This window comes from Schistocerca nitens, chromosome 6, assembly GCF_023898315.1.
Source record: "Schistocerca nitens isolate TAMUIC-IGC-003100 chromosome 6, iqSchNite1.1, whole genome shotgun sequence".
Lineage (NCBI taxonomy): Eukaryota > Metazoa > Arthropoda > Insecta > Orthoptera > Acrididae > Schistocerca > Schistocerca nitens.
Genome location: NC_064619.1, coordinates 718907328 through 718922619, shown reverse-complemented (window position 1 = coordinate 718922619; position 15292 = coordinate 718907328). Strand labels below are relative to the sequence as shown.

Sequence of the window (15292 nt, the reverse complement as noted above, 5' to 3'; positions counted from 1 at the left end):
TGAAGCCAACTAACAGCAGAGGGAGTAGCCTAAATGAAGTCACTATATGGTCCAGGGTACTTCCTCTGAGGACGGTGTAACAGTTTGTTCTTGGGCCCCACAATCACAGGTTGTAGAATCTCCGAGTCCCCTCTTGTGCATCACAGCATTGCACCTGGCGTGGCCAGTTCTTATTCTGTTTAGCCCTGTCCACTCCCTTGTCTGCAGATGAAATCCTGGTAGACTGGCAGTTGGGTCTTCGATACCTCAATGTGCTATTGTTGCAGCATTCCACCTCTTGCGCCACTTTTTTAATGTCTAACTTCTCATCATTCCTTCCAGTATGCCACAGTGGACTGTGAAATTTTAAGCGTTCTGGGGGAGAGTTGTTTAAGACTGTATGAATTGGGAGGTCTTGTGGGTAGTTGGGGTGATGTAGTTTTCCTCCATTCTTGATTGATTGCTTCTTGGCACTATAATTCAGGTGATGAGATGTTGCTGATGGTATGCAACCGGGGGATCAGGGTGGATTTTAATGTGCCCGTAATAATCCTCACTGACTTGTTCAGGTGTACGTCCAACTTCCTCATGTGGGCACTATGTCGCGACAGGTAGACAACCTCCAAGATGGTGTACCCCGCGCAACGGACTGCTAAGGCAGGACAGCGAAAAATCTACACTGCTGGCAGCCACACTAGATCAGTCTCTCATGGCTACTCACGACAACAGCACAAGAAATACATGTGTTATGCAGAGGTAGTACATGGTCAGCCAATGTGAAGCATTCTCACAATTCAAATTCTTTTTATAGTTTAGTTTCTGAATTGTTGAGCTCTGTGAGAGAAAGAGTCTCAAAGTTTATTTTGATATAACAGTACCAAGTTTTACTGCAATAAACTGTCAACAAATCTAATTAAAACAAACAAACATGAAAAGTATACATTAACAACAATATGGAAAGGGTAGATTCCTACTCACTACATAGAAGAGGTGTTAAGTTGCAGACAGGCACAATAGAAAGAATACTAAAAATATTTAATCTTTCAGACGAAGTCCTTCCTGATAAGTAGAAACACACACACACACACACACACACACACACACACACACACACAGAGCCTCTTGTCATTTCTGAGCACTGAAAGTGAGTAGTGTAGACACAGAAGTCTGGAGTAGGGGTGGATAGGAATAGCAGCGTAAGGGTGGGAGACGATGCTGTTGTGCTGCCTGTGGGGGTGTGCAGGAACAGCATGGTGTGCTGCTAGGTGTTGAGATGAGAGGGGGGAGGGGGGGGGGGTTTGCAAGTGGAGGGAAGAAAATGGGAATGGACTATGTAGGTGAGCGGGGTGGAGGAAGGAGGACAGGGGGATGATAGAAGATGTGTGTGAGGCTGCTGGACTGGGAGCAGGGAAGAGAATAGAGGCAGGTAGATGACAGATCCTTGTGAAGGTTGGGATGAGAAGGATATACCGCAGCAAGAGTCCCTGCCTATGTAATTCCGAAAAGCTGGTGTTTGTGAGAAGAATCCATTTGGCCCGGGCTATGTAGTTATTAGCCCAACTCACATTACTGTTGATAAGTTCCGGATGTTCCACTGGCTAAGCATGATAAAGGACATGCAGAATCATATGATTGGAGAAAAATGGACACACGTCAGAGAAACATAAATTTTGGAGTACTACATAACATGGTGAAAACAAATGTCAATTAAGTACTAGGATTTAATGACTCTTATAGACAAGGTACCTGGAATTAATAGTAGAAGAAGAAGAAGAAGAAGAACTTGTAGAGAACTTAAACCATCTGACGACCAATTTTTCATCATCACTAGACACTTTTCACTATTCCATCCTATGGAAGGATTGATTTAAAAATGATCTGCTTACACAGATTTAATCAGACATATAATGAATGGAAGGGTGTGAAAGAAGATGTAAACCAAAGAACCAAACTCTTTCGTGTCTGTAGTGGCGAAATTTATGCAGCATCTCAGCTCGACAAGTACAGAAGATAGAATACTAGGCAACATATTAGTAGACATCATATTAATTCCATCCACAAGTCTCGTGAAATGACCACTTTGAGAAATTAGAGCTAATACAGAGACTTATCACTCATCATTCTTCAAATATACCATTCAAAAACCGAATGGGAAGGTGGATCAGTTCGTGGCACCACAAGTATGCTCCTCAACACAGTCATGTGGCTTGCAGAGTACTGATGTACATGAAGAACCAATATACACTATGTGATCAAAGTAACCAGACAGATTTCATTCTCGCAGGCATACGTTAAATCTAGTGCTGGAAGGTTCTTGGGGAATGGCAGCCCATTCTTTATGGAGTGCTGCACTGAGGAGAGGTATCGATGTCTGTTGGTGAGGCCTGGCACAAAATCAGCATTCCAAAACATCCCAAAGGTATTGTATAGGATTCAGGTCAGGACTTTGTGCAGGCCAGTCCATTACAGGGATCTTACTGTTATGTAACCACACCGCCACAGGCCATGCATTATGAACAGGTGCTCGATCATGTTGAAAGACGCAATCCCCATCTCCAAATTGCTCTTCAACAGTGGGAAGCAAGATCGTGCTTAAAACATCAATGTAAACCTGTGCTGTGATAGTGCCACACCAAACAACAAGTGGTGCAAGCCCCCTCCATGAAAAACACGACCACACCGTAACACCACCTCCTCCGAATTTTACTGTCGGCACTACACACACTGGCAGATGTTCTCTGGACATTCGCCATACCCACACCCTGCCATCGGATCACCAACTGTGTATCACACACAGAAAGTTTTTCCACTGTTCAATCATCCAATGTTTATGCTTCTTTCACCAAGCACGACATCATTAGTCATTTACTGGCGTGATGTGTGGCTTATGAGCAGCCACTCGACCATGAAATCCAAGTCTTCTCACATCCCGCCTAACTGTCACAGTATTTGCAGTGGATCCTGATGCAGTTTAGAAATCCTGTGTGATGGTCTGGGTAGATGTCTGCCTGTTACATGTTACGACCCTCTTCAACTGTCAGTGATCTCTGTCAGTCAACAGACAAGTTCAGCCTGTACGCTTTTGTGCTCTACGTGTCCCTTCACATTTCCACTTCACTATCACATTGGAAACAGTGGACCTAAGGATGTTTAGGAGTGTGGAAATCTTGCAGATGTATGACACAAGTGACACCCAATCACCTGACCACATTTGAAGTCCGTGAGTTCCGCGGAGTGCCCCAGTCTGCTCTCTCATTATGTCTAATGACTACTGAGGTCGCTGATATGGAGTTCATAGCACTAGGTGGCAGCACAGAGCACCTAGTATGATAAATGTATGTTTTGGAGGGGAGGGGGGATGGAGGGTCCGGATACTTTTGATCACATAGTGTATGAAAAGAACTACCAGTTACTTGTACTCGCAAATGAGGACTGTTTATCAGTGATCCACTGCACTTTTTCTTACTAATAACAAATGGAAACTTTTATTAACCCATAACTTTTAAATACAGGTGGTATGCCAATGGTTCAAAGCTGCTCAAGGCATAGGATTTTTCATAGGATAGCATGCCAAAGGTCTACAAAGGGTAACGCAATTGCAGCTGTCAGGATGGAGGCTGCACAGGGAAAACTGACAGTGTCAATACTGAACAAACGACTAGCTTGCGCTGTACCAGCTGATACACAGAATACAATGTACTGAAGAAACTGATTACTTTAATGCTGAACAATAGCACGTGAACTGAAGTGCTACACCATCTAAATTCACCCCTTGCTATGGGGTGCTGAACCCAGCATCCTAATCAAACAATTTTGCTAACAGCACGCTAGATCACAGATAGTAGCATCTACAGCTACATGGATACTCTGCAAATGAAACTCAAGTGGCTGGCAGAGGGTTCATCGAACCTTCACAATATTTCTCTATTATTCCACTCTTGAATAGTGCATGGAAAAAACTAATGTCTATATCTTTCTGTGCAATCTCTGAATTCCCTTATTTTATTATGATGATCGTTTCTCCCTACGTAGGTTGGCGTCAACAAAATATTTTCGCATTTTGAGGAGAAAGTTGGTGATTGAAATTTCATGAGAAGATTCCACTGTGGCAAAAAATGCCTTCGTTTTAATGGTGTCCATCCCAAATCGTGTATCATGTCTGTCACACACTCTCCCCCATTTCGTGATAATTCAAAATGTGCCACTCTTCTTTGAACTTTCTCAATGTACTCTGTTAATCCTATCTGGCAAGGATCCCAGCCCGTGCAGCTCTCCTCCGAAAGACAACAGACAAGTGTAGTGTAAGCAGTCTCTTTAGTAGATCCGTTATGTTTTCTAAGTCTTCTACCAATAAAACATGGTCTTTAGTTTGCCTTCCACACAACATTTTCTGTGTGTTCTTTCCAATGTAAACTGTTCGTTATTGTAACTCATAGGTATTTAGTTGAATTTACAGCCTTTAGATTTGACTGACTTATCGTGTAACTGAAGTTTAATGGATTCCTTTTGGCACTCGTGGTTGATCTCTCACTTTTCATTATTTAGGGTCAACTGCCAATTTCTGCACCATTCAGGTATCTTTTGTAAGTCATTTTGCAATTTGTTTTGATGATCTGAAGAGTTTACTAGATGATAAACGGCAGCATCAACTGTAAACAATCTAGGATAGCTGCTCCCATTGACTCCTAAATCATTTACATAGATAAGGAACAGCAGAAGGCCTATAACACTCCTTAGGGAATGTCAGAAATCACTTCTGTTTTAGTCAATGATTTTCCGCCAATTACTACGAACTGTGACCAATCTAATGGGAAATCCAGTCACATAACAGACGATATTCCATAACATGCAATTTCAATACTAGTATAGTGGTGATGGTAACCCAATAGGAGGAATACTCTACATCTACAGTTAGGCTACACTTGCCAACTGTAGTTATGTGACTGATAGTATTTAGCTATCACCATCATTTCCCCTTTCCTATTCCAATCGCAAATAGTGTGTGCTACAATGTAGGATGTGGCATAAAGGTTTGGTAACCAAAATGTTTGCACAAGCGGTTGAAAATGGGTGCAACAGATCAAACCACATATGTTTAAGTGTGGACGCCATTCTTCACTCTTATTAAAAAAGAATAAAAATAAAAAAGTATCTTTACATATCCTGTTATTAATTCAGTGTGACTGTTGTGATATTTATAGTATGTGTGAAATACATCCTGCATCAGAAGACTTTGGCAAATGTTCACTGACAGGCACTTCTGTTTACATATTATCTGTGACATTTCGAAGATAGGTATTCTCTGAATGAACAGACCCAGAGAAAAAGTGTGTTAAATGTTGTTCTTTGGTGGGTTCAGAGTATATATATTTACTCTCTTTCTTAAGGAAATTTCCTCAGAAGGTGCATACAGTGTATTTCACAAAGAACTCCAATGTCAGAGTGCTTTGGCAGTAGCACAGAAGAATGAGATGAAAAAAATAATTCACTCTGACGGTAACACCCACTGCGAACTACAATTCTCCTCCATGAATCCTGTACGAACTGAAAAAGCTCATTGGACACAGTTACCAATCTTAAAATGCATCTCTCTCTCGTTCATAATTACCATGCTACACGGAAGATTCTTTGTTTTACTTCTTGCAGGCAATTTATGAGATAAACAGTGATGATAAGAGGAAGAAAAAGAAAGTTCAAATTTTAGTGAATTCCTAAGTGACCAAACTGCTGAGGTCATCGGTTGCTAGACTTACACACTACTGAAATTAACTTAAACTAACTTATGCTAAGAACAACACACACACACACACACACACACGCACGCACGCACGCACGCACGCGCGCGCGCGCCTGAGGGAGGACTCGAACCTTCGGCAGGAAGGGCTGCACAGCCCATGACATGGCGCTTCTAGTCACACGGTGAAGAAAATGAGAAATCAGCTGCTGCACAAATGCAAGAGAAGTATCTGAAGGTGTTCATTCAAGGAGAGTGTGTAGCAATTGATCAACAACTTCTTGTACTTTTTGGATGTCAATCTGACAAAATCTTTTTGGAAATACGAGCATCCAGTAATACGCTTGCCAACTTCATACCTACATTCTGTCTTCAGCCAAACAGCCCAGAAAGAAGCAGTCTACAAGATTGACTTTCAAGACTATACAGTTCGAGATAAAAAGAAGTAATTTTCTTACACCCCAATGTCAAGCCAATCATGTTCCTTGCAGATTACTGCAAAGGCTCTCTCTTAGGTCATTACTTTCAATATTTATGAGGAAGAGAAGGATCTCAGGCTGTGTGGAACATCTCTATCTGTAACAGGGAAAATCATCTAAGAAAAAAGAATAAACTTACCTGCTCTAGATGGTGGCTACATTGCTCAGCTAAGAGTTCCAGACTGCTTTGATTGTCCTTTGCAGATATCCATTCAAACAATGTCATCATCTTTTCTTCTTGCTCTTTTACTTCATTGCCAGCACCACTTCTGACTAACGTACTTGCGCTTTCAGTAACTTCTTCAACAGGTTTCTCCTTTGTTTCACTTTCTTTAGTTGTAGAGCTTGTTAGCGACTCTTTCTCTGTTATAAGTGCTGAGATCAATGGAATTTTTGCTAACATTTCAAGATCTTCCTTGTAACTAGAAATAAAAGATACGATCATAGTCAACAGGATGTCTATCAGAAACCACAAACAGGAAGCAACTTTTATGAGACATCACTTGTCATAGACCATATGTGGCTCTCAATAGGTAACTGAATTGGTTGGTTCCACACAGTAAAAATTTTAGAAACATAAGTTTGATTTCTGATGCAGCAAAACTTCTACTAATGGTGACAAATACAAGTCTTCACTGAAGACAGGAGAAGTAGTATTGCAGAGGAACAATACGGATTAAGATGAGGGAAAGATAGAAGAGACGCAAATGGGCTGTTCAGAACTGTAGGTTAGAGATGGACTGAAGGAGGAAGAGAAGTTTATTCTGTTTTCACTGACTTGGAGGAAGCCTTGATAGAGTATGGTGGGTCTGCCCAATACTTGGGGACTGGAAAATGTAGGATCTATTTTTGTCAAAATGCCCATCTATTTTCTTTGTTTGTAAATGATTAAACACACACATTTAAAAGTTTGTCATGCTACATGAGTGAAGACACAACTTATTAGTTTTCTGAAACTGACTGAAGTGCTAATTGCGTACTTTTAATTGGAATGTTTGCTATTGCAAAAACTTCAACAACTTTTTTCTTCTGAAATGTCTTTTGTTTTCTTTGTTTATGTCTGTATTTAAGGTTTCAAAAATTATTGTTCTGTTGAAAAGTAGCAGCATTTTCCCGTCAGTTAAGTGAATGTGTCTCCGATATAAGGTGTTTCTGGGCATTATTTGTCTTTTCCCACCCAACCTGAAGATTAAAAAATGTGCAGACTGCTAATTTTGACGTTTTGTGGGCATTAATAGCCCTACAACTCATGATTAACAATTGTTCAGATAGAACTAATAAGAAACCTAGTGCAGAAGTAGAACCATACGTAAGGCAGCTCAATTTTAACGTTAGGGGAAGAACTTCGGCACCGTCAAAAAATGTTATAGATTTTGTTTTCCAACCGCCGTTGTGGAGATAGCAGGCACTATAGGCTATAGTCGGTGGTGGTGGTGGGGAGGGGGGCAGGGGTGGGGGGTGGGGGGGCATAAACAGACTAGTCTTTTGACCGTCACAGGGGAGGAACTGTGCGGGGAAACAAACCCCGCATACATTTCGCTTGGTGGCAACTGAAATATTGTCACAGGGATCGATGATCTCTTCTGGTGCTGTTAAGGGTTGTAATCAAAATCCGCGATCGACCAGGATTAGTCGCTTCACTTATTTCAAAAGAAGATACGAAAACAACAAGAAACACACAACACAAAGTCTTCGCAGACAGCTACCGCGCAATTGCTCACTGAAGTTAGCAGAGTATTGTTTACGACTTATTTCAGGCCATACACTAGCAGTATTAAATGCAAACAGTTCAGAATATCCGCCGCCTAATTTGCCACATTAAAAGTAAGCTTTAGCTAGCAAACTACCATACGTGTTTGTTTTTCAGAAAAAGCTAGGTCCCATGATTGACTACCACATTGCATTGTGCGACATGCATCTTAGATCAATCAACGATCCACAACTGGCATGGGGCACTGATGTAGTGCGAGGAGGGCTATGCGAGAGGCGTTCAATGAATTCGAAAGTAAAGTTCTATGCACTGACTTGGCAGAAAATCCTAAGAAATTTTGGTCTTATGTCAAAGCGGTAGGTGGATCAAAACAAAATGTCCAGACACTCTGTGACCAAAATGGTACTGAAACAGAGGATGACAGACTAAAGGCCGAAATACTAAATGTCTTTTTCCAAAGCTGTTTCACAGAGGAAGACTGCACTGTAGTTCCTTCTCTAGATTGTCGCACAGATGACAAAATGGTAGATATCGAAATAGACGACACAGGGGTAGAGAAACAATTAAAATCGCTCAAAAGAGGAAAGGACGCTCGACCTGATGGGATACCAGTTCTATTTTACACAGAGTACGCGAAGGAATTTGCCCCCCTTCTTGCAGCGGTGTACCGTAGGTCTCTACAAGAGCGTAGCGTTCCAAAGGATTGGAAAAGGGCACAGGTCATCCCAGTTTTCAAGAAGGGACGTCAAACAGATGTGCAGAACTACAGACCTATATCTCTAACGTCGATCAGTTGTAGAATTTTGGAACACGTATTATGTTCGAGTATAATGACTTTCCTGGAGACTAGAAATCTACTCTGTAGGAATCAGCATGGGTTTCGAAAAAGACGGTCGTGTGAAACCCAGCTCGCGCTATTCGTCCACGAGACTCAGAGGGCCATAGACACGGGTTCACAGGTAGATGCCGTGTTTCTTGACTTCCGCAAGGCGTTCGATACAGTTCCCGACAGTCGTTTAATGAACAAAGTAAGAGCATATGGACTATCAGACCAATTGTGTGATTGGATTGAGGAGTTCCTAGATAACAGAACACAGCATGTCATTCTCAATGGAGAGAAGTCTTCCGAAGTAAGAGCGATTTCAGGTGTGCCACAGGGGAGTGTCATGGGACCGTTGCTGTTCACAATATACATAAATGACCTGGTGGATGACATCGGAAGTTCAGTAAGGCTTTTTGCAGATGATGCTGTGGTGTATCGAGAGGTTGTAACAATGGAAAATTGTACTGAAATGCAAAAGGATCTGCAGCGAATTGACGCATGGTGCAGGGAATGGCAATTGAATCTCAATGTAGACAAGTGTAATGTGCTGCGAATACATAGAAAGATAGATCCCTTATCATTTAGCTACAAAATAGCAGGTCAGCAACTGGAAGCAGTTAATTCCATAAATTATCTGGGAGTACGCATTAGGAGTGATTTAAAATGGAATGATCATATAAAGTTGATCGTCGGTAAAGCAGATGCCAGACTGAGATTCATTGGAAGAATCCTAAGGAAATGCAATCCGAAAACAAAGGAAGTAGGTTACAGTACGCCCACTGCTTGAATACTGCTCACCGGTGTGGGATCCGTACCAGATAGGGTTGATAGAAGAGATAGAGAAGATCCAACGGAGAGCAGCGCGCTTCGTTACAGGATCATTTAGTAATTGCAAAAGCGTTACGGAGATAATAGATAAACTCCAGTGGAAGACTCTGCAGGAGAGACGCTCAGTTGCTCGGTACGGGCTTTTGTTAAAGTTTCGAGAACATACCTTCACCGAAGAGTCCAGCAGTATATTGCTCCCTCCTACGTATATCTCGCGAAGAGACCATGAGGATAAAACCAGAGAGATTAGAGCGCACACAGAAGCATACAGACAATCCTTCTTTCCACGAACAATACGAGACTGGAATAGAAGGGAGAACCGATAGAGGTACTCAGAGCACCCTCCGCCACACACCGTCAGGTGGCTTGCGGAGTATGGATGTAGATGTAGATACATCGTTATGATCATACACCCACCCCCCCCCCCCCCTTGTAGTTTTTCGTGTACTTCATCTTTCCAAATTTGACTTCACCAGTAACTGTTTGCAGCTATTTCAAACTATCTCTAACATATAGCTCATCTGGATACAATTCACTATGAAACTGCATCTATTAAGTAATTTCGCATTTTCGCATTTTGAGGCAGAATTTGCATCTTGAGGCAGAATTTTTATCTATTTCGCATTTATTGCGAAACGCTAATTTTTCCGGTCCCTACCAATACTGTTTAACATATATTTGGAGCACATTATACAGAAATGTTTTAAAGGAAAAAGAGGAGTGTGGGTTGATGGTAGGATGATAGAATGTATTTGATTTGTGGATGATATGGTGTTATTGGCAGAGAGCGAAGGAACTTTGATTGGAATGTCAAAAGAATTAAGTTAAGACCTGTTAGAAATACAGAACAAGAATTAATAAGAAAAAGAACAAACATATGGTGATAAGTGCAAGAAAAGTAAGAACAACTATGAAGTTAGTACATGAAGATATAGAACAAATTAGTGCTTTCAAATATCTGGGAAGCATGATTACGTATGACAGATGTAATATGGAGGTGAAAACACATATAGCAGTTGCGAATGAGGCATTTAATAAGAGGAGGAGGCTATTATGTGGGTGTATGGACAGCGAGCTGAGGATGAGACTGGCAAAGCGCTTTATATGGAGCATGGGATTATATGGAGCTGAGACAGGGACACAGTGGAAAGAGGAAGAAAGAAGACTACAAGCATCTGAAATGTGCATCTGGAGGAGGATGGAAGGTATAAAATGGATAGACACAAAGAGAAATGAGGTGGTGTTGGGAATAGTGGGAGAGAGAAATTCTGAATGTAAGCAGGAAGAGGAAACAACTGTCTTAGACATGGGATGATAAGAGTTAGTTTATTGATGGATGCTATGGAAGGAATGGTGAATGGAAGAAGGGGACATACAAGACAACCAGATTGTGGATAGTATAAGGATAGGAAACAATTATGAAAAAATGAAAAGTGTAGCAAATGACAGGATGGCATGGGAGGTACATGTGAAGACCTGCCCTAGGGCAGAATACTTATGATGACGATGATGATTATGATGATAAACTGAATGTTGTGAGCCATGCAACACCAGGCAGCAATGACAATCCCAACTTTGCAAAACAGAATTATTTTAAAACGGTCTATTTATCAAAATGCAACCTAAAATCTAGACTCCTGGAATGAGCAAAATAAGAAAATACAAGCGAGTGTTTGGAACAACACACACAGTAAACCAATGGAAAGGTACTCTTTAATGTAAACACAAGCTGAGACTCAGACTTAAATATTTAAAGAGAAACTATAGAAAATACATCATCAATCAACAGAGTGTTAAAATTGTTTTCCAAATAACTGTGAATTTAGTCATAATTGTAGCAGCTGACAAATCAGTTACAGAAAAAAGTACACGACTTACACACAGTACTACACAGATTAGGATGTAAAAGTATGAAAGAAATGTATATCTTCTGTCAACACACATGTAACAGAGATGTAATTACAAAAATAAAGAAGGAAGGAAGATTTAGATTTAACATCTTAGTAATAATGAGATCATTAAGAGATGGATCACAAATTCAGATTGAGGAAGGATGGTCTAGGAAACTAGCCATGTCCTTTTCAAAGATAAACCAAAATCTGGGCAGCTGGATGGTGATTTGAACCACTGTCCTCCCAAAGGTGAGTCCACTGCCCCACCTCACTCAGTGTTGATTAATTATAGGCAGAGCACTAAATCACTTTGACGTAGCAGGGAAACTACTTGATTGTGACCTTGCGGAAAGAACTATCCCAGCATAATTCTAAAGCCACTTGTTGAAACAGCAGTTAAGTCAAACCTTGGCAGACCAAGACTTGAACCACATACTTCCAGTATTTCAATCTTATGATTTGCTACTTTAGGTTCTCAATAAGAAAATAATGCAAATTCTTGCACAGGCAGTGTAAGAACATTATTCTACAGCGGCATGAAAATTGTAAGAACTCACAAAAATACCAAGTGAAGACATTTACACCTCTATATAGCCTTACATCTTTATATAGCCTTGGGATAAACAAAAGAAACTACTACGCAGCTTCGAAAGTTATCTCAACAATGAGTTAAGCCATTGAGTTGTGTAGCTCTTTACTTATACTGGAAAGAAAGGAATATGAATTGAACATTTTCATGATCAGCGTAACATTACTTTTACTACAGGAATGCCTTTTGTGAAATAAGACAAACTGTGAGGAGAATTTAAATAAGAAATTAAAGCTGGTGTTAACATGAGCTGAACCACCTGAATCTAATGATCTGAAAATAACACTTGATCAGTACATACTTGTGAAGCAACTGTATGTATTCTTCACGAGATTCCAAATGTTGCTTAAAGGTCTGGTCAAAAACTTCAGTACGGCTTCGAAATGCTGCAGTAATATCTTCTAAATTGGCCACAACTGCGGCCCAACCTGCAGGAATAAATAGGTTTTCCTTTTACAAAAATCTCTTTGCTCATTGCACAAAAAAAAAAAAGAAATTAATTAATCTACTAGGAGACAAAGGTTTACAAGTGGAAAATCATACACTGTATGAAACAATGTGTACAGATGTATGAAACATTTTAAGTACATTGTGTAACACAAATTAAATGCAATGTATTTCAAATAAAACAGACGAAAGGCATTCCCCGAAAGTACTGTACTCAAAACGTTTCACAGGTATGCTTAAAAATAAGAATTTGTTGACACTACTTGTTATTCCACAGCAATATAATTTGAAAATTTCCAGTATAAGATTGACATCACTTCTATTGGAGGAATGCGTATGTGAAACAAAAAATTAATAAATAAATAAATAAAAATAAATGGACAAGTACGAGAAGGAATTGTGCTCTTAGAGCTCCATTCAAATTTAATTACGCATATGTATAGTTAATCTATAGGTTTTGATGAGCAAGTTTGTGAGTATTGAAATCCGTGACAAGAAGAATGCTGTCAATCCCCACAGCTTTATTTCACTGCAAGTCTTCCAAAGTTCTGTTAAATCAGCTCAAATACTGGATCTCTTCCACATCGACTCCCATTTCCTCCTCCTTCACATCAGACAAATCACCCCCTTCCTCTCCCCCACAGAGGCCATCAATGTATTCTTTCCACCTACCCACTCCCTCCTCTGCACTTCACAGTGGAATTCCAATTGCACTATTATTGAGGCCCTTGCTATTAATTTCACCAAAGGTGGTCTAGACTTTTCTGTACGCTGATCAGTCCTTCTGACAACTAGTTGTTCTCAATTTCTTTACTTTTTCCAGCAACCATTTTGCCTTTACTTGCCAGCACTTCCTATTTATTTCATTCCTGACACACATTTCTGTGTTCTTGAATTTCCCTGAACATTTTTGTACTTCCTTCTTTTGTCAATCAATTTAATTACTTCTTCAGTTACCCACGATTTCTTTGCACTTAACTTTCTTGTATCTATGTGTGTCCGACTTCCGTGACTGTCCTTTTCAGGGATTCCCATTTCTCTTGACCTGAACTGCCTACTGTGGCACTGTTCATCGTAGTACCTATAGCCTCAGAACTACAAAATCATCTCATCATTCCTTGGTAATTCAGTGTCCCACTTCTTTGCACAATGACTCTTCTGGACGAGTCTCTTAAAACTTCAGCCCACTCTTCATCATTATTAAATTGTGATCAAAGTCTACATCTGCTCTGGGTCACATTACAACTCAATATCTTATACTGTAATCTCTATCAGCCCATGATGTAACACAGCTGGAATATTTCCATGTCTCCAGATTTTTAAAAAAAATCCTAGGATCAATTGAGGATTTGTAGACTGTCAATGAGGCACTCAAATCAGATATGAAATGCAACTGATTTCTGAAATAAAATCATATTACTATTTATTATTACTCATACACTATGAAAAAGGACAATTAGGATTTAACATCCCACCAATGATGAAATCATCTAAGAAGGTCCCCAGCAGTCGAATCGACTTTTTGAAACCATCTACATCGTTATGTAGGTTAAGATCCAAGTATCGTGCAATCACTGCAGCCATTCACCCTGGTGGACCATTGTTTGCGAGTAATTGATGAAAAAATTTTATGGATTTTTGTACGATTCTCAGTAACATTTAAAAAGGTATACTACGTAAACTGGTTACATGGCATAGTGAATAGGGTAATAGCTTGACACACAGGATGTTGTCGATTTGAATCTCATCAGGTGCAATAAGTATTTTTTTTTTTTTTTTTTTTTTTTTAAGATCTTTATTGAAATCGCTATGGTCATCATTTTTATTTAATGAATTGATTGAAATGTAATTTTTTATTTCAATACCTTTATCACGTAATTTTAATCACAATAACTTCTTCATTTGCTCTCATTTTTCTTCCTACAATCATTTTTCCACTTGAAATCTGTGTGGTTTTTTAATTAATTTTATGTATTACTTTCAATTCAATTTCTATTGTTTAATCACCCCATTTCTTGTCCACATTATTGCCTTCATTATATCTATTTTTCATTTTGCTTGAATTTTGTTTTACTCATAAACTCTTCGTTCATTTACTTTGACAATAGTGCAATAGGTATTTAAGTTATGATATAAATGTATGTATGATGACTACCATACAAGAAAATTGCACACCTGGTAACTAAAACTACATTTTCCACACCATTACAGTCAGTACAAAGAGACTATTTTGTCTCTTATTTTTCAACTGATAGATTTTCAAATAACTGAATATTGTAATTGTTAAATTAATTAAATTCATATTCACAAAAATTCCAATTGGGAAAAGAATGATATAAAGAAAAAAGAAACACATGAAAAAGATCATATGCTGATTAAAATTATGACAAATGAGCAAAAATAAAAAATTACATTTAAACCAATTAATTGAATAAAAATAATGATCAAAGTCATTTTGATAAGATTTAAACACAAAAGACGTACTGGACCTGACAACATTCAAATCCAGATCACCTGCATGTGAAGCTATTATCCTATCCACTACACCACACAACCAGTTTATTTATTACGATTTTTTTAATGTTACTGAGCAACACGCAAAACTCCAAAATTTTTTTTGTCAATTACTGGCAAAGGAGGGCCCACCAGGGTGAATGGCTGCAAGGATGCGATACCTGGGATCTTAACCTACATCACCATCCTCTCCCTATAAGAGTACTAACTCAGATTAGACGAGGTTGGGAAAGGAAATGGCTTTTTTTCCCCCCTCACTGCAGAGGCATCCTGGCATACACCTCTATTTATTGAAT

At 39.5% G+C, this 15292-nt stretch overlaps 1 protein-coding gene across 3 annotated transcripts in view; it reads right to left on the bottom strand.

Moving 5' to 3' along the window:
• LOC126262220 (RB1-inducible coiled-coil protein 1) overlaps window positions 1-15292 on the bottom strand; it is a 338326-nt gene that overhangs the window by 114254 nt on the left and 208780 nt on the right. For all 3 annotated transcript variants that reach the window (XM_049958658.1, XM_049958657.1, XM_049958659.1), the window contains exons 5-6: window positions 12337-12463; window positions 6332-6614 (exon numbers count right to left, since the gene is read on the bottom strand). In XM_049958658.1, the coding sequence (XP_049814615.1) occupies window positions 6332-6614; window positions 12337-12463 (410 nt within the window). The remainder of the gene's footprint in view (window positions 1-6331; window positions 6615-12336; window positions 12464-15292) is intronic.